The sequence below is a fragment of the Dryobates pubescens genome, chromosome 18 (assembly GCF_014839835.1).
Source record: "Dryobates pubescens isolate bDryPub1 chromosome 18, bDryPub1.pri, whole genome shotgun sequence".
Classification (NCBI taxonomy): Eukaryota; Metazoa; Chordata; class Aves; order Piciformes; family Picidae; genus Dryobates; species Dryobates pubescens.
The window spans coordinates 15,258,805-15,277,379 of record NC_071629.1 but is presented as its reverse complement, the minus strand read 5'-3'; the positions used below and the strand labels follow the sequence as shown (position 1 = coordinate 15,277,379).

Below are 18,575 nucleotides of genomic sequence, written 5' to 3'. Positions count from 1 at the left end.
TAGGTACTGCCACACTAAATAATGTCACACAGATGAACTGGTAGGAGTTCATGTTGGCCAAATTCCATCTTCTTACTCTGCAAAGGACTTTGGAGATAGAGCTGTCATCAGTTATTTAAAACTGTGGGGGAGATATCTCTGGTGATGAAGCAATAGCGAGGACTAGTTTGAAGTCTCAGCTAGAGGTCTATAGGATAGGCCAGTGTGCCTTCAAAGGGAGTCCAGGATCATCCTGCCTGGGCACAATCCCCTTTGGGAAGGATTCTCTGGTGCTATGAGATTAGCTGGCATCCACTGTGAATTTCAGTGGCTCCTGGAAGAAGTCAGACTCTCCCGAGTGGGAGTGATTCACTCTTTACACTGAGAGAATGTGCCAGGGTAAGAACATTTTACTCAAATCCAGCAAAAAAAAAGGGGAAAAAAAAAAGAAAAAGAGATGAGAGTTGAGAGGTGGGAGGTAAGAAAATCACTGTTTCAGCCAGCTGAAAAGTTAAACCCTAATTTTTCTCTTTTTGCTCGATATGTTGTCTTCACTACTCTGCTGAGAATAATGCCTCTGCTAGAAGCCCAGCTAAGGATTTCTGGCTTATCAAGTTCAAGGCAAAAGAGAAGATAGAGATTTGAAGAGCAGGAGGGGAAAGAAAACATACAGCTTTAATGTCAGAGCTTTGGAAATTGAGATACTTATCTAAGTCTGTTTTCTCCTTTCCTTGATTACGTTACTTTGAATTTGGACAAAGAAACCAGCCTGGTCAACCTCACTTCTGTTTCTTCTCTGTTTCAGCTTATGAAAATTATGTATCATAGATGTGTACTCAGATATGTGCCTCATTGCAAATGGTTTCATATTCAAAAGGCATTTTCTCAGCCAGGAGATAATGATGATGAGAGAGACCTTTGTCAGTAAAGACCGTTGTTATCAAATGTTTTATTAGTGAAGAGCATTGTTGTCAGAGACCAGACAAACCATGTCACATGAGCACTGGTGATCAGAGAATTATAGCATCATTTAGGTTGGAAAAGAGCTTCAGGAACACTGAGTCCAACCAGTAACCCTACTCTACCAAGTCCACCACTAAGCTGTATTTCCAAGCACCACATCTACACAGCTTTTAAATGCCTCCAGGGATGGAGATGCCCTCCGCCACCTCCCTGGGCAGCCTGTTCCAATGCCTGACCATTCTTGCAGCAAAGAAATTTATCTATTATCCAACTGAAACCTTCCCTGACACAATTTCAGGACATTTCCTCTCCTTCTATCACTTGATGCTAGTGAGAAAAGAATAATCCCCACCTGACTGCAGACTCCTCTCAGAAAGGTATATAGAGCAATGAGGTGTCCCCTCAGCCTCCTCTTCTCCAGACTAAACAGCCCCAGTTCCCTCAGCTGCTCCTCAGCAGACCTGTTCTCCAGACCCCAGCTTTGTTGCCCTTCTCTGGACCTGCTGTAGCAGAAGGGCAACAATGGAAGGTGGCCCTACAGATGGTGTCCACTGCAGATTTGCCTTGGAGCATCGCACCAGGGAACAGCCACACTGCCCACAGAGCAAGCAGCTTGCTATGAAGTTCAGAATGGAGTATTTGTGCTTTGGAAAACAGCAGGTTTTTGATTTGTTTTTAATACAGCAGATGCTTCACAGTGGTGAATCAAAGAGCTGCTCCCCAGAATTATTGTTTTATTTTCTTCCACTGATTAAAATGCAGTGTGTGAGCTCACACATCAAATTATTTCCCTGCCTCTTTCCACTTTTATATGCATGCAAAATCCTTTTGAAATGAGTCTGTTCTCCTAAATCTGCAATAATTCAGTAGTAAAGCTAGCTCTGAATAAAAGCAGAGAGGAAGATCACCAGCAGAAATGCAGTTACTCAGTGTTAGAAAAGAAAGAGGTGAATAAGGGAAACTAAAAAACAAGCTAAAAGGAGCTCACCACTTACACCATGCTCAACTGAAGGGCATCAGTGCAAATGCAAGCACTGTGTGGGACCCCAAATTAGGAGCTGTTTACAAAACAGCAAGCTTGCCTCAACTGTATTGTGCTTGCTCTAACCACCCTGAATAGCCTCTTAATGATGATTTCTTCTCTCTTTGGATCAGGTCTAGCGGAGGATGAATTCTTTGAGAAACCAACCCTAAGCATTGCAAAAAACCACATTGTCCTCTTACCAGGAGACACCCTCAAAATAAAATGCAGGTAAGGATTGCTCCAGCAGGGCTGGGGGCTCCTCCTTTGTCTTGATTACCTTGGCACAGGACAGCTTCTGGGTAGGGTAAAGCACAAGCTGCTTCCCAGCCAGCTGGGACCTGGTCGTCTTCACCTTCTGCATGGATCAGAGTTGGGTGGGATGTGGGAGAGCTGGGAGGAAAGTTTCAGGTCAGCAATCAGCTTGGCCAGATTCTTTATGCTCTAAAGGGGCCCAAGCAAAATCCTGAGTCAGCTCATGGGAAAGCTGGTGGGAGGGAGATGGACCATGTGCTAAGGACATGGCTGGAAAACTCTTCTCTGAAAATAGGGTCAGATTCAGCCTCTCTGCAGCTAAAATCACTCTCACTCCCTGTCCCTAAGCAAATGACAAATTAGATCACTGGGGCATGTCATTAGCTCTTTACATACATATATATGAACTTCAACTTCCTAACCTCAAATACCATCCAGCCTCCAAGCTGACAGTTAAATAAACAGCAGTTAGCATGTGTACATTCACAGACCTGACCTGCTCAAACATATCATGTTCTTCAAATCAAAGATAAGGACTCATGAAAAAAGAGACTGCTGAGACCCTAAATTATGGCAGCTCTGAAGTTCCTGGGCCAGAGTACAAAAAAAAGAAAAGCAAGAAACAAGCCAAATGTTGCCACTGATGTGTGTTGGCAGGGAGATGATGGTCTGAAAATGGGGGATATAGCATTTGGTCATGGCTGGCTGGCACACAGCTGCATATCAGGGCACCCTGAGCTGTAGCTTAGGGTTCATTCAGAAGACTGTGACCAGCATGCAAGGGAAGTTCTCCCCATCCTCTACTCTGCCCTAATGAAGCCATATCTGCAGTACTGGGTCCAGTTCTGGGCTCTCCAGTTCAAGAGGAACAGAGAACTACTGGAGAGAGTCCTGTCGAGGCTCTGAAGGTGCTGAGGGGACTGGACCATGTCTGCAAGGAGGAAAGGCTGAGAGACCTGAAGCTGTTGAGCCTGGAGAAGAGCAGCCTGAGAGGGGATCTGATCAGTACCCAGCAAGAGCTAGAGGGTGGAGGTCATAAGAATGGGGCCAGACTCTTTTGAATGGTCCCCAGTTACAGGACAAAGGGCAAAAGGCACAAACTAGAACCCAGGAGGTTCCACCTGAGCATGAGAAGAAACTTCTTTGCTGTGAAGGTGCTGGAACCCTGGAGCAGGCTGTCCAGAGAGGTTGTGGAGTCTCCTCTGGAGAGCTTCCAAACCCAGCTGGACATTGTTACCCTGGGCAAGCTGCTGTGGGTGACTCTGCTTTAGCAGGTGGTGTTGGACTAGAAGATCTCTAGAGGTGCCTTCCAATCCCATCCTGCTGGGATTCTGTGATTCTGCATAAAAAAAAAATCAAATTGCTCACACAAAAAGCCTCAGCCTGAGCTGTACATAGATGTTGCTTGCTCTCAGTGTGATTTATACACCAAGCTACTTTAAGAGGTTGCTTTTAAAATTCTTATGAGTGTTGTAGGAGAGAAAGATGAAGGTAACACAGACTCTCACACTTTCTCTCTTTCACAAACACATTATTTTTACACCTCCTTGCAAAGCCCCCTTTACTGTCACCACTACATGGATCATTTCTTGCAGCAGAAGTTACTGGAAACAATGAAGGCAGTGGGAAGGTGAATCTAAGCTGTCCCTTCTGATTTTTGTCCTAGTCTATTCAATTCATTGTTCTAGTGGAAGGCCAATTGACTCACACTGTGTAAAGCTGTGATGTCTTCTGGAGTGGAAGGCAGGGTTTTTTTCCACATGCTTCCAGCTAGCCATGTGGCTTATGAGGTCAAAACAACCTTAGAGTAGTGTTTTTAGCTTGGCAAGCAGCAAGCATGATGGCAATAAAGTTTAACCAGTCCTTTAAAATCAAGAGGCGGTGCTTCATAAAGCACATTATGTGGACACGAGCTCAGTGTAGCGCCCCAGGCCAGTGACATCAATACTCCCCAGCAGCACTCCATCCACTGCCATTTGAAGCTGTAGGAACATGCTATTTTTCTCCCATCACCAGAGGAAGAATAGATGAAGAAATTATTAGCACTTCAGACCCGAATTGCTTTATGGATGCAAAGCGATAAATCCACATGACAGCTCTGAGAAACAGAGAAGTATGTTAGCATGGGAGCAGGGCCCTGGAGCACTTCAGTTCCCTGACTCAGGACTCACAAGAGCTGAGAATAGAAGCTAGAAGTGTGATCTCTTCATACTGAGTGTAAGAGTTCCTGTATCAGCTCCTCTGTGGATGGTCTGTCGTCTGCCTTTGTGACACACCAGCATCTTCACACACATAGATGAGCTCTGGGCTGGTCCAAAGGGAATCTGAAATCCTTCACACTTCCAGGGGACATTAGGATTGTGCAGAGCACAGCATGAGCTGGGAGCTGCTGAAGATTGTGGTAACTCTCTGTGAACAGCCCTTCTGCCTTAGACTCCATTTATTTGAGGCGTCCAGAAGATCAAAGAAGGAGATTCTGACCCTATTCTCTGCTGAGACCCCACCTGCAGTGCAGGGGCCAGCTCTGGAGTCCTCAGTTCAGCAGTGACATGCATGTGTTGGAGCAGGGCAAGAGGAGGCTACAGCACTGACGGGAGGGCTGGAAGCCCTCTGCTATGAGGCCAGGCTGAGAGAGTTGGGGTTGTTCAGTCTGAGAAGAGAAGGCTCCAGGGAGACCTTCTGGTGGCCTTTCAAGTCTTAAAGGGGGTCTACAAGAAAGCTGGAGACAAATTTTTGAGCAGGGTCTGTTGTGACAGGACAAGGGGTGATGGTTTGAACCAAAAGAGGGAGATTTAGACCAGAGAGAAGGAAGACCTTTTTGATACTGAGGATGGTGAGACCCTGTGCCAGGTTGTCCCTGGAACCATTGGAGGTCAGGTTGTTTTGGGGCTCTGAGCAACCTACTGTAGTTGGAGATGTCCCTGCTGACTGCAGTGGGGGTGGACTAAATGACCTTTAAAGTTCCGTTCCAATGCAACCATTCTATGCTCCATGATTCTATGATTTCCTGATTTTGGGCAGCTGGGCCAAAGCTACTGCTGTGACTCCCCTCTGTCAGACATCCCAAAATCCCAAAGCAATAGCTAAAGCCTTCATCTTCCACCAGGATAAAATAAGCAGAAGGAAAAAGTGGGCAACATGTAAGGAAGCCCAGGCATGGGAAATCTCTGACCTGCTCTGCAGAGCCATGGTGTGGATTTCCAGCCCTTATGGACACCAGGCTGGGTGATGGTAGAGGCAGGGACATGGTGACCTGCTGGGAGTTGAGTGTCTGAGTGGCATTGTTCTATATTCCAGACCAGGAGTTCCATTATTTAATAGAGGTGGTCATTGTGTCATTAATGACGTTAGTGAGGCAGGGGAAAAGCAGTGGGTAGGGACCTCCTTGTCAGAAAATAATTCAGCTCTCTGAAGGGCAGGAAGCTGCTCTGACGGATGAGGTGGGGCTGTTCAAGTCAAGAGAGCATCCAAAAATGAGGGTGAGGCTGATCACCAGAGAGGATATTCACACTTTTCCCACTGCTCTCCTTCAGCTACATGCTGGGAATAACCTCAAGAGTTCAGCCCCGTGTCCACATCATCTTCAGGAAAGCAACAAAAGGACGGGCAGAAACACGAGCCAAGAGGATGTTTGTTTAAGTGTCACTAAATTTGCTGGCAAATGTCTGCCTTTATTGCACCTACTGCACCACCACAAAGCCACTGGCATCAAGAGAATGGTTGGAGTTAGTAGCTAACTGGAAACTTTACACAGCTTGCTCATTAGATACGTTAGTTATTGGCATCTCTACACTGAGTCCGTGTGTCTAGACCGGATTTCTCCCCCGTGACACTCAGAAAGGGAAATCCAGAGGTTCTTACTCCTTCCTCAGCTCAGCAAATGCTACTGGATCAATAGGAATTCACTGAGTGAAAAGGGGTGGGTCAACCCCCTGGTCTTTGAAAGAGTGGCTTCTCTTTGTAAGCACAGAAGAACTACCTCCCTCCTCTACTAACTTCTTGCCCAGGAAGATCTATGGACTATTACCCCCCACACTCCAGCAGTTTCCACACTGACCACCAAAACCCACTCTGCTACAATAGGACCATAATCTTCATCTCATGAACACACAGATCTTGTACTAGAACATCATCAGAGCCCTCAAGGTATAGACAAGCAGGGGAGAACTTCGAGAGCTCTTGCTGTGATGGTGTGGCCTGATGTTTCCAGCACAACAGGACTAACATAACCAGTGCCATTTACTGAGATAACTTAGATCAGTCTCTAGATCAGGTTGGAAGAGACCTTTGAGATCATCAAGTCCAACTGCTTGCCTAAAGCTCACAGTCCACCACTGCTGCTAAGCTACTACCACTAAAGCATGTCCCTCAGCACCACATCCATGTATCTTTTAAACACCTTTAGGGACAGTGACTCAACCACCTCCCTGAGCAGCCTGTTCCAGTGCCAGAAAACCCTTTCTGTGAGCAAATTTTCCCAAACACCTAAACTGGCACAACTTGAGGTTGCTTCCTTTTGTCCTGTCACTTGTTGCACTCCACCTCGCTCCATCCTCCTTTGAGGTGGTTGTAGAAAGCAATGAAGTCTCCTCTCATCCTTCTCTTCTGAAAACTAAACAAACCCCGTTCCCTCAGCTGCTCCTCACAAGACTTGTGTTCCAGACCCTCCACCAGCCTAGTTACTCTTCTTTGGACCTGCTCCAGCACCTCCTTGTCCTTCCGGTAGTGAGGTGCCCAGTCCTTTAACAGGTTAGGAAAAGGTTTTGCTTTTTGTTGAACTGCATGGAACTGCACCTGACTTTAGCTGTGATCACAGATAAGACAATGAATGGGTGAAGTGGGTGAAATGGTGTACCAGCTGCCTGGGTGGCATTGTGTTCTGACTGCCATGGCAAGGTGAGCTGGGAAAAAAAAATGTCTGGAGCAGATATTCTATGATTTGTAATCTGATTAGTTCCAGAGCCTTCACAAAAATCAAGACTGAGTCACTGCTGATTAAGCAAGAAAGGAGATGTGAAGTTACATAAATGTTCTCTCTCCATTCAGCCTCAATATAAGAAAATCTAAGCTAATTTAGCTGATAAAGTATGCAAAGTCCTCAGCTTGGAAGAAACATCTAATTTTATCTGGTGCTCTCTAATGTTTGAAGTGGGTAAAATAGAGTGTTAGAAAAACAAACTCATTTTCAGAGAGTCTGTTAAAATGAAAATGCAATGTTCCTTCAGGAGCTAGCTTGCTACAGTTCCCACAGAATATCTCAGAGAGGTCTTCTGAGCTGGTGAAGAATGTGGGGTGACCCACGTTAATTCTTGTGGGTGGAAACAGAAGCACCCAGTAAGCTTTAGTATTATATTCTTATATATCAGGTAGTGATAGGACTAGGGGGAATGGAATGAAGCTGGAGGTGGGGAGATTCAGGCTGGACATGAGGAGGAAGTTCCTCACCGTGAGAGTGGTGAAGCCCTGGAATGGGTTGTCCAGGGAGGTGGCTGAGGCCCCATCCCTGGAGGTGTTTAAGACCAGGCTGGATGAGGCTCTGGCCAGCCTGATCTAGTGTGGGGTGTCCCTGCTCATGGCAGGGGGGTTGGAACTAGATGATCCTTGTGGTCCCTTCCAACCTTGACTGATTCTATGATTCTATGATTAATTTCCAAATGACACTGGGAAAATCATTAACAGTTGGCCAGAAGGAAGCCCAAATTTTGTCTGAAGTCAGGACTCTACCTTGAATCACACAGAATGCACTGGGTTGGAAGGGACCCTCAAAGGACATCTCCAACCCTCCTACAGCCAGCAGGCATATCTCCAACTAGATCAGGTTGCTCAGGGCCCCATCAAGTTTGATCTTGAATGTCTCCAGGGATGGAGTCTCAGCCACATTCTTGGGCAACCTGCTCCAGTATTTTACCACCTTCATAGTGAAGGACTTCCTCTGTATGTCTAACATAAATCTGCCCTGTTCCAGTTTCAAACCATTGCTCCTTGTCCCATCACCACAAACCTTTCTAAGCAGTCCCCCACCAGCCTTCCTGTAGGTCCCCTTCAGATGTTGAAACGTAGCTCTAAGGTCTCCCCAGAGCCTTCTCTTCTCGAGGATGAACAGCACAAAGTCTTTCAGCCTGTCCTTGTAGGAGAGGTGCTCCAGCCCTTTGACCATCCTGTGGTGTGTTGTGTTGACAGGGGAGCACCATCTGTGAGCTGGCTTCTGAGGGGGGAGCAGAAAGAAGACCCTAGGGTGGACATCATTAATTGTGGCAATAACAACACAAGGCAGAACTGCAGCATGCTTGTCATCAGGAAACTCATAGCCAACGACACCGGTTACTTCACCTGCACCCATGATGATGACCCATCTAACGAGGAGCTCATGGCCAAGATTTATGTGTTTGTTAAAGGTAAGACCTTCACTTCATTTTGGTGTTATGGCTGGGGATTTTTTGCTGGTTTGTTGGTTTTGGTATTTTTTTGTAATACAAGTTGTGTTCAACTGTAGTATCTGTAGCAAGCAACCCAACTGAGATGCATTCACTAATCTCACCTCCCCACTGGCCCAGCACTAGGGCAAGCACCAGCTGGGGCATTTGGAAGAGGATGGATGTATTTGGATTTTCATGACAGATGAATTCACAGGGACACAGATGTGAGAACCACAAATGACACACTTTGTTCAGTTCAAGACTTCAAGTCCCATCTAGCTTCATGCTCCAACGCACTCATTCCTTTAAACCTCTTTTCTTTTTCTTTCCCTTTTAACATTAAACTTTGTTATCCCAAAGGGTTTTTCTATCAGAGCTTTTCCTAAGATGCATCATGAATATCCAAGCCCTCTTTTCCTGCCCTTCCCTCCCTCCCCAGGCAAGAAACTCCAACAACATCCTTTGTAATTTCTCTCTCCTCCACACCAGACCCTTCACCATCTTTGTTGCCCTTCTCTGGACATGTTCCAGCACCTCAATGTCCTTCTTGGAATGAAGGGCCCAAAACTGAACCCAGAACTTGAGGTCCAGCCTCATCAGTGCCCAGTGCAGGAGGACAATCCCTGCTCTAGTCCTGCTGACCACACCATTGCTGATCCAAGCCCTGAGGCTGGTGTGCTGGTGGCCTTGTTGTCCACCTGGGCACAGGATGGTTCGTCTCTTGTTGGCTGTCAACCAACACTCCCAGGTCCTTGTTGGCTGGACAGTTTGCAATCCCTCTGCCCCAAGCCTGGAGCGTTCATGGGGTTCTTGTGACCCATGTGCAGGACCCAGCACTTGGTCTTGTACTTCATACAACCAACCTTGACAAACTTCAAGAGGTGATGTCCATCCCGAGGGGATTGTGGTAAGCCCACATTCAGCGGGAAATTCAACCTCTGCACTCCCAGGTGAGCATGCCTCTCTGATGCCTGTGGATGACATTTTCCTCTCCCCTTATGTCTGTTGAAAATAGTCCCTTTCTACCCTTATCCTGATTTCCCAGCAAGTCTCCTTCTTATCAGAAAAGAGTTTTTTGGTGTTAGTTCCTGCAGTCGTTTATTTTTTCTCCCTTTCTATTTCCTTTCTCTGATTTTTTCTTGTTACTCTAAGCCCTGGTTGCTTTATCCACCCTAGCTCTTGTGCTGATCTGTTTCCTTTTCTCATTACACCCCACTCAAATGCCCCACATCTCATATTGTTAACCCAGCCCAATGCCTATGTGTCAGGAAACAGCACATTGAAAACTCAGTTCTCCTGATTCAGTGCCCTGGCTGCCAACCCAGACCTTCCTTACTCTATGGTGGGAGCACGTGCAGGAAATGTTACAGATCTTTTGGGACTGCCTGAGCATTTTCCTTCAGAAAATATCTCAAGTTATGAAATGCTTGTTGGCAATGCACTTGTACTAGTGCTAACCTAACAACAACAAAAAAAGGCAGGATGTCCCCCTGCTTGCCTGAGATTGCTGTGCCAAGGTCCTCCTGAACAACAGCCCTGGATGGCTGCTTTCTCTAAATCACCTTCCAAGATTGTCTTCTCTCAGCTGCTATTTGTGTCATATGCCCTTTCCTGCTCTAAAGGCTCATACTCAAAAGTTACTGATGGAACAGCTTAAGGAGGCAAGATTTGGGCTGGAGATTAGGAAGAAATTCTTTACAGTGAGGATGGTGAGACACAGGAACAGGTCCCCCAGGGAAGTTGTGGATACCTCCTCCCTGGAGGTGTTCAAGGTCAGGCTGGATGGGGCCTTGAGCAACCTGGTCTAGTGGAAGGTGTCCCTACCCAAGACAGCATGGTTGGTCCCTTCCAAGCCAAACCATTCTATGAATCTATGAGTCCATGAAAATAAAGCCGTTTGTACTATGTCCTCCATGGGTGACGTAGTAAGAAAAGCAAGTCAGCAAAGATCCCATTGGCCCATGTCCCAGCAAGCCCCCTGCTTGTCCACCCCAAAGCAGAGCTCTGCCACAGCAGCTCCGTTTATAACCTTGCAAATGCTTACTGGGATCTGAGGATCAGCCAATCTGAGGAGGCTGCATGGCCTTGGTGAACAGAGTTATTTGTACCTCAGCATGGATGATGTCTTCAGGGCATGCTCTGCCTCCCATCCACTTCCTGGGGATATTTGTCTCATAGAATCATTTTGGTTAGAAGAGACCTTTAATTAAGATCATCAAGTCCAACCATTAACCCAGCACTGCCAGGTCACTAATAAACCATGTCCATAGCACCACATCTCCAAGGCTTTGAAACCCCTCCAGGGATAGGGACACCACCACCACTGCCCTGGGAAGCCTGAGGCAGGACTTGAAAATCTTCAAGGGGAAGAAATAGTTCCTTGGGTTCAATCTAAACCTCCTCTGGCATAACCTGAGGGCACTTCCTCTTGTCCTATCGCTTGTAATGTCCAGACAGTGTGTGGATGTCACTGAGAAACCCATCAGTTGTCTCCAAATGAAGAAACCCTATGTGCCCTGTGAATGCCAGAGTAGGGTGAAGTTCAACAGACATCTCTCTGGATGTTTGTGGAGAGAGCAAGTACTCAGCGGGGGCTCAGTTTATGAGACTGAGCCAGGTGGAGTGAGAAAGCATTGAGCCAGACCCTGAAGGCTGGAGATTCCTCTGAAGTTACAAGCCACTATTGCCAAAAAAGGAAGGGGAATGGTATTTTTCCCTTCATTCCTGGCCTGCTGCTTGACACTAAAATGAGAACATGATTGCCTCGGAAGCCCTGCTTATGGGCTATTATTTCCTGTGCTTGCCTCTGTTTTTGCAGCCTTCCTGGTGGAGTCTCTAAGCTCTGTCACAGTCTGGCATTCAGCAGCTCTCCCGCTCCAACCCCTTGCCGGTGCAATTGAGCTGTGACCCCTGCACATCAGTCAGCTCCTAAGGGACTCAAAGGCAGCAGGGTCAGGCACCAATGCCTCAGCTGTGCACAGAGAGCCTGCAGGGAGGGAGAACTCAGGATCTTTATCCTGAATCATTGTTCCCCAGCCATTTGCTGCTTCCCGCTGCAGCTGCAAGTCCCCAGGATAGCCATTAAAAGGCAAGACAGCCCCCATTCTCCTGTTGCCCATCTTGTTGTTGAAAATACAATATAGCTTAGGGCTGGAACAGAAATAATTGGGTGGTTCTATGAAAAACTTTGCTGCAAGGGTGCCTGCCTGCAGCAAGCTGCCCACAGAGGTTGTGGAGTCTCCTTCTCTGGAGAGGTTCCAAATCCACCTGGATGCGTTCCTATGCAACCTGGCCTAGGCAACCCTGCTTTAGCAGAGAGGTAGATGATCTCCAGAAGTCCCTTCCAGCCCTCACCATGCTGGGATCCTGGGATTCTGTCTTTTCAACCACATAGTTTAGCTTTATTGCCCCTCTGAGGGATAACCTCTGTGGGGTCTGGTCAAACATGGAGCTGCAGCAGTAAGAGAATCCAAGTAACTTTGGTGGTTACTGTCAGAGAAGAGGGTGACTGGAGGACATTCACCTAAGTTCACAGGACATGCTGCCTCTGCTGAGCCAGCAGCAGTAAAGACAAGTCTTCACTGCAAACCTGCTGCCCACGTAGGAGACTACGTCAGAAAGTCTCATGTGGACAGCATTTCCCCTGCCAGCACTGCCAAAGCCAACTAGCCAATGTCATTTGATTCCCTCTGTCCCTGCAGTTATCCTGCCCAACCACATGGATACTTCCCTGTGAGGAACAAACTCATTTATGAGGACAGACAGAGCTGGCATTGTTCAGCCTGCAGAAGAGAAGGCTCCAGGGAGACCTTCTGGTGGCTTTTCAGGACTTCAAGAGGCCAGAAGAAAGCTGGGGACAGACTTTTGAGTAGGGCCTGTGGTGAGAGGACAAGGGGTGATGGTTTGAACTAAAAGAGGGAGATTTATACTGAGGAGAAGGGAAAAATGTTTGACTCTGAGGATGGTGAGACGCTGGCTGAGTTTGCCCAGATGGTAGATGCCCCATCCCTGGAACCATTCCAGGTTGTTTGAGGCTGTGAGCAGCCTGCTCTAGTTGCAGATGTCCCTGCAGACTGCAGCAGGGTTGGAACCAGATGAGCTTCCCCTTTCCACCAAACCAGTCTAGGATACTATGATTCTATGATTACCTCAACCTTTGGAATCCCTATGCCAAAGGAAAGGACAGGCAGGGTATTTTCTGTTAAAGCAGAAGGAACCCTCTCTGCAGTGTTTCCTGGGGCACATACAAAATTTAACATGGCTTAGGGAAGCATTTAAGAAAAGATAAATCACATAAAGATTTGCTCCACCTTCCCTAAGGGCTATCCCAAGCCCCAGCCTAGACAGAAGCCAAGACTTGCAGCTCTCAGCTATTTGAAATACTGTTACTGTCAGCAAAGGAACCATCTCAAACTAAGCCAGTCCTCAGGGTGTCAGCTGGAAGAGCTCTGTACCAGCTGAAATGGTGCCTCAGCTCTTGCAGTGGCTTCTCCTTGCAGCCCTTAGCTCTGTGCAGCAGTAAGGGATTTGCTGCACCTCTTTGCACCACTCCCTCAATGGATCACTGGGAAGGGCCATAAGCTCAGTTCTGGTTTGCTTCTCTCCAGCAGCCATTTGTCACAGATTCATAGAATAGTTTGGGTGGGAAGGGACCTTAAGGATCATTTAGTCTCAAGCCCCTCTGCCATGGGTACAGACACATTCCACTCGACCAGGTTGCTCAAGACCCTGTCCAACCCAGGCTTGAACACTTCCATAGCGGGAGCATCCACAACCCCTCTGGGCAATGTGCTCCAGTGTCTCACCACTGTAAAAAATTTGTTCCTAATCACCAGTCTAAATCTTCCCTCTTCCAGCTGAATGCCATTGCCCCTCATCCTATCACTACAAGCCCTTGTAAAAAGGGCTTGTTACTGTGGTAACTGGAATTGGTCTCATCTTGCCAAATAGTGGCTAGAAAAGTTCATCCAAGTTTCAAAGCTGTGCTTTGACTTCACATACACCACTGCTGTGCTAGGACTGCAGGGCTAAAGGCAGACATGGAATGATCAAGCCAGCAACAGGCATCCTCTAGCATTTTTTATGGTATTCTCTTTCCTGAAAGAATTATGGCCACGAGGAGATTGTAGTACGGTGGGTGTCAGCCTCTTCTCCCAAGGAACTAGAGATAGGATGAAAAGAAATTACCTCAGGTTGCAGCAGCAGAGGTTTAGGTTGGATATTAGGAAAAATTCCTTTACTGCAAGAGTGCTCAGGCATTGGAACAGGCTGCACAGAGAGGTGGTGGAGTCATCATCCCTGGAGGTGTTCAGGACATGTGTGGACATGACACTTTGGGACATGGTTTAATGGCCGTGGTAGTGTTGGGCTGAAGGTTGGACTTGACGATCTCAGAGATCTTTTACCATCTTAATGATTCTATGATAGAGCTGGGTCTCAAATAATTACTTTGGAAACAGGAGTCCCACCTCCTCTGACCAAGATACTACAACTGGCACAAAATGATGAGCCAAATACACACCAGCTTTGGCTGCTGCACAAGGGTCCAAGTACACCAGGGAGGAAGCACCGATTCCTACTTGTGCCCAGTGTGATTCAGTCTTTGAATGTGCAGACTGGGGAACATTTTGACAATATCTTCCTAACCAGAGCAATTTGGTTGCTGGTGTTCCACCATCTCAATGAGCTAGCAACATTGCAGGACTGAAGGAGTAATTTCTTTCCATACATTTGGGTTTCAACACTGATATTCTCAGGAACACAGTGTAACCAGAAGACACTCCTGCAAAGAATTTGTGTTGTGGCTCCTGCTAAGCTTCACGTGGACACCATGAAGCACCAGCACTGCAGGCTTGACCCATGGTGCAGTCCTGCCAGGAGTCCAGAGCACAAGAACTGGAAATCATATTTGAAGCAACACAGACTTCTATATGGGAGCACACGTCCTATTTAGGCTATTCTGAAGGAAAAAGGGAGATGCATCCAAGCATCTTGTCCTGTCAGAGCATGCATCTCACATCTTGTCAGCTCCAGCAGCAAGGTATCCCCAAGGCAGAGTAGGAGCTCTCCCTTGCTACTGGAAAGAGAGAGTTGTCCAAGTACTGCACCAGGGTAGAGTGTCACATCAACCACTGACTCTTACTTATCAAACAGTACAGACCCTTCCTCACCAATCTGAAAAGGATGGAAGTACATGAAAGCACTTCTCACATGAGATCATAGTTTGGTTCTGATGCTCTTTGAAGCTGACTTCTGCCTCTTTAATTCTCTTGAGAGTTCACAGAGATAATCTGAATGTGAGAAGCAGAAATGCAGGGCCAGGGTGACAGCCCTGATTTGGGCTTTGGCTTGTTTTCCAGAAGATATTGCCAGTGAGAACAGAGTTGGAGCTGCAGTTCTTTCTTTCACGCTGGAGGCACCCAGACAGCTACACTTGCTGCCAGACACTCAGCAAGCTGAGATAGGCGAGTGCTGTCCTGTCTGCTCAGCGTGGAGCCCAGCAGATAAGCTGGCTGTCTGCACAGACTGGTGGAAGGCTTTGGCACCAGGTCCTAGTTAACAGTGTTTAGGGTCATATGACGTGGGAATAGAGGCTACACCACTCTGCAGGACCCTCTCTGTTGTTAAGTATTAAGAGCCGGGTCCAAGGGAAAAGTAAGATGTTTTCCATTCAGAAACAAGATGTTCAGTATCTAAAGAGGGTTTGGAGCACAAGCCCTATGAGCAGAGGCTGAGGGAGCTGGGGTTGCTTAGCCTGGAGAAGAGGAGGCTCAGGAGAGACCTTATTGCTGTCTACAACTACCTGAAGGGAGGTTGTAGCCAGGTGGGGGTTGGTCTCTTCTCCCAGGCAACCAGCACCAGAACAAGGCGACACAATCTCAAGCTGCACTGGGGGGAGGTTGAGGCTGGATGTTAGGAAGAAGTTCTTCACAGAAAGAGAGATTGGCCATTGGAATGTGCTGCCCAGGGAGGTGGTGGAGTCACCATCCCTGGAAGTGTTTAAGAAGAGCCTGAATGAGGCACTTGGTGCCATGGTTTAGCAGATTAGTTGGGGTTGGGTGGTAAGTTGGACTTGATCTTGAAGGTCTTTTGCAACCTGGTTAATTCTATGCTATGCTATGCTATGCTATGCTATGCTATGCTATGCTATGCTATGCTATGCTATTCTATTCTAATTGGGAGTGGAGGAGCCATGTAAGATATGATGGTGTGTCCTGGCACTAAACCAGGGGCAGCACTGGATGTCCCAGCAGGATGATGCAGTGATCTTCTCCTGCTCATTGATAAAGAATTTCTAGATGAAAGCCACAACCACAGACACATTTCCCCCACTTCTTCCTTCCCATTTCTCACCCACTGAGTAACTGCTAATTGCTGAGCTTTACTCAAGGTTGTAGGAGACTTGTTACTAATGATGGGACTTCAGGTAGATCATAAAATTGGAAGGGGCCCTTGAATGTCATCTTGTACAACCCCCTCGTAGTCAGCAGGGAAACCTCCAACTGGATCAGGTTGCTCAGGGCCCTATCAAGCTTGACCTTGAATGTCTCAAGGAATGGTGCCTCCACCACATCTCTGAGCAATTTGTTCCAGTATTTCTCTACCCTAGTAGGTAAATATGATCTGGTTAATATCATAGAATCATAAACTGGTTTGGGTTGGAAGGGACCCAAGAGATTATGAATTCCAACCCCACTGCCATGGGCAGGGACACCTTCCACTAGACCAGCTATTTTCTCCAGAATCTGATATTGGAGTCTTGAATATCAGGAAAAATCTCTTCACAGAAAGAGGTATCAAGCATTGGAATGGGCTGCCCAGGGAGGTGGTGGAGTCACCATCCCTGGAGGTATTTAAAAGATGTGTGGATGTGGTACTGAGGGATGGGGTAGTAGCTTAGCAGTAGAGGTGAAATTGTGAGTGGTTAGACTTGATGCTCCCAAAGGTCTCTTCCAACCTCAACAGTTCCATCATTCTGTGCCTGCCCAAAATCTAGTGTGTGAGGAGTCAGAATTTATGAACTCTTCTGGTGCTTGAAGCATAACTTCAGCCAAAGCGTGGAGACTTGGGTTTTTTAAGAAAGAAGTCTTTCCATGACAACTTTTATTTGTTTGGCATTGAGAAGCACTTTGCTTCCACAGAGTTTGGAAGTAACACTTTTTAAGGTAATATTTTTCTCTACAAATATTCCTGTGTTTCTAACAGTAATCTCCAGGGGAAGAATGCATTTCATTTGACCAAAGCAGAATGCTTCATGTTGACTCAGAATGGCTTCTGGGGCTTTTGCAGTCACTTTTGTTTTGCCTACAGATAAAATATTCTGTTTTCTGCTTCATCTCTATTCCACCACCAATTCTTTTCATTACCCTGCCAAACTAAAAAGTCCTTTATTTTGAAAGATCCATTTTAAAACAAGTGACTTGAGAAAAGTTACCCCTGTACCTGGAAGAAGCTTTGATGGGTTACCAGGAGGAATTCAGCAGACTAGACCTTGTACAGCTTTCCAAAATACACTGGCCAAAGCATCACTTACAGAGTCAGAGAACCATAGAATTGTTTTTATTGGAAGAGACCTCTAAGATCATCAAGTCCAACTATCAAACTAAGACCACCATGGCCACTAAGCCGTGCCCCAAAGTGCCATATCCACACAGTTCTTGAACATCTCCAGGGATGGTGACTCTACCACTTCCCTGGGCAGCCTGACCACTTTTGCATTGAAGAGATTTTTCCTAATATCCAACCTAAACCTCCCCTGGCACAGTTTCAGGTCATTTCCTCTTGTTCTATCTCCTCACGCTAGTGAGAAGAGACCAACCTCCACCTCACTACAACATCCTTTCAGAGAGTTGTAGAGAGCCATGAGGTCTCCCTACAGCCTCCTCTTCTGCAGACTGAAAAACTCCAGTTCCCTCAGATGGTCCTTATAAGACTTGCAGTCCAGACCCTTCACTAGTTTTGCTGCTCTTCTCTGAACCTCCTCCAGCACCAAAATGTCCTTCTTGTAGTGAGGGGCCAAAAGCTGAGGTCACTGGTGTGAGCTCACCAGTGCCCAGTACTGGGGCACAATCACTTTCCTACCCCTGCTGGCCACACTGTTTTTAATGCAGGTCAAGGTGCTGTTGGCCTTCTTGGCCACCTGAGCACACTGATGGCTCATGTTCAAATGGTTGTCAGTCAGCACCTGCAGGTCCTTTTCTGCTGCTAATGAGTGTATTGCTGCAAATAACAGATTATAAACCTCCTCTAAGCATTTTACACCTTGATGAAGGCAAACTTCAGGAGGGTTATGTCAAAAGATGACCTTAAAGAACTTGTGAAACTCTGTCCAAGCTTCCCAGCTAAGGTATGAGATTGAATGAAGAAAATAAACAGTGAGGGTGAGAGGATTATCTTTAGCAGCCACAAAGTGAGGAGCAAAATGACAATTCATGGACATGAAGAGCCATAGATGCCTGTCCTCAAAGGCCACTTAGTGCTTATCATGCCTGTGTGCTGATGGATAGTCTCTGATGGGAGAGGTGATGTTCTCTCCACAGCTTTAGATATGATACAAACATCATGTGACAAATTGCCATCACTGGGTATGAAACATGAGCAGAAATGAAAAGCACACAAAAACCTTTACAAAATCCCATGTGTGTGTCTCAGGAGGTTGTTTTGAACTCAAAGGAAGATGAAACAATGCTGAAAAGTCAAGAGCTGTAGGAGAGAGCTTTATTCTACAACATTCTGAGTTCCTGAGGTGCAATGCTGAGGGTTCTCAGGTCCCTCAGCTTCCTCATCTGGCAGGATGTGCTGTGAGTGCCCTGGAGAGCAGGATTTAAATGACAAGAGAGCATGAAGTAATAATAGACCACCACATTCTGGTAGATAGTCAGAGTCACAGAATCACAGAATGATGGGGGTTGGAAAGGACTTCTGGAGATCATCGAGTTCAA

The 18,575-nt window shown here is 46.8% G+C and overlaps 1 protein-coding gene across 1 annotated transcript in view; it reads left to right on the top strand.

Annotated features, from left to right (window-relative positions):
• The window catches only part of LOC104300147 (vascular endothelial growth factor receptor kdr-like), a 148,793-nt gene that overhangs the window by 37,492 nt on the left and 92,726 nt on the right, over positions 1-18,575 (top strand). Inside the window, exons 2-3 of the mRNA XM_054169355.1 lie at positions 2,098-2,194; positions 8,399-8,613. Coding sequence (XP_054025330.1) covers positions 2,098-2,194; positions 8,399-8,613 — 312 coding nt within the window. The remainder of the gene's footprint in view (positions 1-2,097; positions 2,195-8,398; positions 8,614-18,575) is intronic.